The sequence below is a fragment of the Frankliniella occidentalis genome, unplaced genomic scaffold, assembly GCF_000697945.3.
Source record: "Frankliniella occidentalis isolate FOCC.00 unplaced genomic scaffold, Focc_3.1 Scaffold136, whole genome shotgun sequence".
Taxonomy (NCBI): Eukaryota; Metazoa; Arthropoda; class Insecta; order Thysanoptera; family Thripidae; genus Frankliniella; species Frankliniella occidentalis.
The window spans coordinates 150,314-153,632 of NW_026267263.1; the positions used below are offsets into that span (position 1 = coordinate 150,314).

A 3,319-nucleotide genomic window follows, 5' to 3' on the forward strand; every position below is an offset into this window, starting at 1 on the left:
AGGCCCTGGAGAGGCAGGTGCAGCGGGGGGCGGCGGGCGGTGAGGGCAGCGCCCCGGTGGCGGAGCAGCTGCAGCTGGCGGTGCAGCTGGAGGACAACCTGCGCCTGCTCACCGCCAAAAAGTGCAGCGTGGTGGCGGAGGAGGAGGACGGCGCCACCTGGAGGGCCTGCGCGCAGCTCGGAGCGTTCGGCGACATCCTGAGGCTTCAGCTGCTGCAGCCGCGGGCGGACGGCCAGCTGGAGAAGGTAGGCCACCAGGCAGACCGACCAAATGTTGATCTCCTCGGTGTGTTGGGTCTTTTGCTTATATCCGCTCTTTCCTCGCCAGGTTGACGTCGCCGCTTGTTCTGACCAACCTGGAGTTTACGTGGGACCGCCAATCATCTCTGTTCTGGAGACAACTGAAAGAGATTTTAAAGATGGCCGTTTAAAGATTAATGACATTCTTCAAGACAGACAACGATGGCGGCACACACGCAGCCTTCAGATGTCACACGGCGCTGCTGGTTCGGAGGGGCTGCTGCGCGTCGTTGCTCCGCACCTGGAGGAGCTGCAGATCAAGGACGAGGTGCAGCCGAGCGTGATGGTGGAGGTGGAGAATATGAAGTCTCTCAAAAGACTGGACGTAAGATGCGTTAGAGACTTGGACTACCCGGACCTCCCCTTGCAGCTCGAGGAGCTCGGGATTCGTTTTCCTTCTGAAAATCATTTGCGGTGTGTGGAGCGGATGCCTCGTCTACGTAGCCTGCAGGTAGACGATTACTATGGTCCGAACATTACCTTCGCCCCCTCGCAGCATGGGGCCCTGCGGTATCTTGAAGTTGGCTTCAACACACACCACAAGAACACCATGATGTCGCTGATCCGCGCCTACGCCTCATCAGTGCAGGAGCTCCAGATATACTGCAGCGTCAGTGAGGATTATGATGATAAAGCATTCTACTTTCCCGATCTCGGCGAAGAGCTGGTGGCGTGCGGTCTTCACGCCCTGCGGCGGCTTGTCCTTCTACGTCCACGAGACGACCCTTGCTCAGACCATGTCGCGGGCTGCCTGCTGCAGTGTCGGACCATCGGCAGCTATTTGCCTTCTCACGTCCAAGTGGTCTGCCAAACGTGTTACATGTCTGTGCTCTAGGGGTGGCTGCGTGAAGTGAACTTCTTAGCTTCTTCTTTAAAGTGATGGTGCCTGTAATGGCGAGCAAACGCTTACCCTGACCCTGTCGTTATGCATACCGTCTTTAATTTATCCTTTTGTATAAATGATCTAAAAAAGTAATGCCCATTTTGTAAACTACTTTTCCTGGTGGTTTTAATGTTTAACTTAGTGATTCTCAAAAATAAAAGGAGTAATACTGTAAAGGTGTACATTTCTTTTAAATACATTGCCTGATTGCCTAGATGCAGCCGCTAATGTGTCAGTCGGCCCCAACGGAAGTCACTTTGGGTGGGGCGGCCTGCCCGTTGGAGCACCCAGGGTGTAGGTGCTGTGTGTCTGTAACACCTTCAGCATGGTGCAGACGGCCTCTGTAGACCGACTCCACGCTAGGCTGCGCACACCTGCAGCTGCAGCCGGCCGGGACAGCCGCGGGCCTAGCGCCTAGCGGGTAGGCAGCCCGCGGGCGGCGCTGTGTGGCGGGCCGGCCCAGCCAGCCGGGCGGCCGACAAGTAAGGCCCACGAGAGTCCCCAGCCAGAAACGTCGTATCGATATTCCGTCGAATCGACATCGACTAGAAGAAAAATTCATCGTTTCGACGTATTTTTGGACCTCTGGTACGACCAACGACGTCGAAATGACGGCGTTACGACATGCCATTTCTGGCTGGGTCCTATCTCGGGTACTTCTACGCGTAAACTACGGGTACTCTATGGTAGAACTATGCGCTCTTCGGTCCTTCGTTTGCCAGAGCGACCGTAAAGGTTCAAAGCAACGAGCGTGCTTTCTCTCTCGTCCCATCGCTAATTCTCTCACCAGAGCTGTTGTTCCGCTGAGACTGAGGAGAGCTCCTCCCTAGAATCTCGGCCGGCCGCCTGCTGGGTAGGCATGCCCGTCGAGGACCACTGTCGGGTGGGCGGCCTATGGTGCAGCCAGCAGGCGCTCAGCTTCACTAGCGCACGAGTTCCACCCAAAGCAGATTTGCATATATCGTCTCCCATCATGTGACTTTTCACGAGGAGGCAGGCCGCCCACACACATCCGCACCGCATGCGCTGATGCACGGAGATGAGTAGACTTGTGAGTCGCCGGCTGAGTCGTGATGGTCGGCACCTTGACAAGCGCGGACAGACTCTCTTTCGGCTCGGCGGCGGTGGCGGCGGTCGGCACCTGGCACATTAGCTCTCTGCGTTCGTCCTTACGCGCGCCTCGCCCACCGCCTTGTGCGGCCGGCCGCCGGCCAATGAAAACAGAGCGGCAAGCAGCCGAGAACCGGCGTGTTGTGGAGAATGAATCCGAGCATAACCTGTCCTGTTCTCTGAATTGCTACTCAATTTTAGACTGTTGTACTGCTCCAAGCTGCTCTTTATTCAGTCACAGAAAGAGGTTGCAGTTGTTTCCTCTGTCCGTGTTCTGGCACGAGAAAAGTGTTTTCAACACCTGTCGCAGAACTGTTCACTGTTGTTACGAAAAACAGAAACTAGCCGAACAACTGGCTTGCAGGTGAATAGTTAAAAACGGATTGTCAGCGGCGCAACACGTAGAGTGATATGTGTGATTCAATTCTTTGATGTTGTGCAGACCTGCTATTCAAAACGTTATGACCGTTAAAACTTAAGATATTTTGACTGTTACATTCCATTAATCCTGAAGTCATTACATTGTGGTATTGTGGTTATGCAAGTTCTGATTGATTGATTGATTGAATGGTTTATTGTCAACATTAAAAGGACTAGATAGTCCCGCTACAAATGTCGACCTGCTCGAGCAGGTAATTTTTACCCAAGTACAGGGTTTGTAACTTAATCTAGCACAAGAACAGGCATAGAGAAACATGATATAATGGGTTATGGTAGATATATTGCCTCAATTCTTGTTTTGAAGACAGATGTTAACTGATCTATATAGTTGTACAGCTTGAGTCTATTCCATAACTTGGCCGCTTGAACTCTAAAAGATTTGTTACATTTTTCGCTGTCGGGTACAGGAATTTGTAGCGTTAAACGGCTCAACCGGGTTGTTCTCACATTGCTGGAGGCAGTAAATTTGAATTCCTAGAACAAGTAGGCTGGGGTTCCGGTGGTGATTTTTTTCCAAATTAGGACGGCGGTGTGGTATTCACGCCTTTTTACAATTTTTAGAATGCGCAGCTCATTGTAGATTGGC

At 52.6% G+C, this 3,319-nt stretch overlaps 2 protein-coding genes across 3 annotated transcripts in view; both read left to right on the forward strand.

Annotated features, from left to right (window-relative positions):
* Positions 1 to 1,337, forward strand: part of LOC127750126 (uncharacterized) — a 1,875-nt gene extending 538 nt beyond the window's left edge. The window contains exons 2-3 of the mRNA XM_052270741.1: positions 18 to 245; positions 328 to 1,337. Of these exons, the coding sequence (XP_052126701.1) occupies positions 487 to 1,134 (648 nt within the window). The 5' untranslated portion in view covers positions 18 to 245; positions 328 to 486 and the 3' untranslated portion in view covers positions 1,135 to 1,337. The remainder of the gene's footprint in view (positions 1 to 17; positions 246 to 327) is intronic.
* Positions 1,338 to 2,392: 1,055 nt separating this feature from the next.
* The window catches only part of LOC113212504 (uncharacterized), a 44,618-nt gene continuing 43,691 nt past the window's right edge, over positions 2,393 to 3,319 (forward strand). Inside the window, exon 1 of one of the 2 annotated variants that reach the window (XM_052270735.1) lies at positions 2,393 to 2,656. In XM_052270735.1, coding sequence (XP_052126695.1) covers positions 2,397 to 2,656 — 260 coding nt within the window. In that variant the 5' untranslated portion in view covers positions 2,393 to 2,396. The remainder of the gene's footprint in view (positions 2,657 to 3,319) is intronic. The other variant, XR_008011521.1, reaches the window with a different exon arrangement.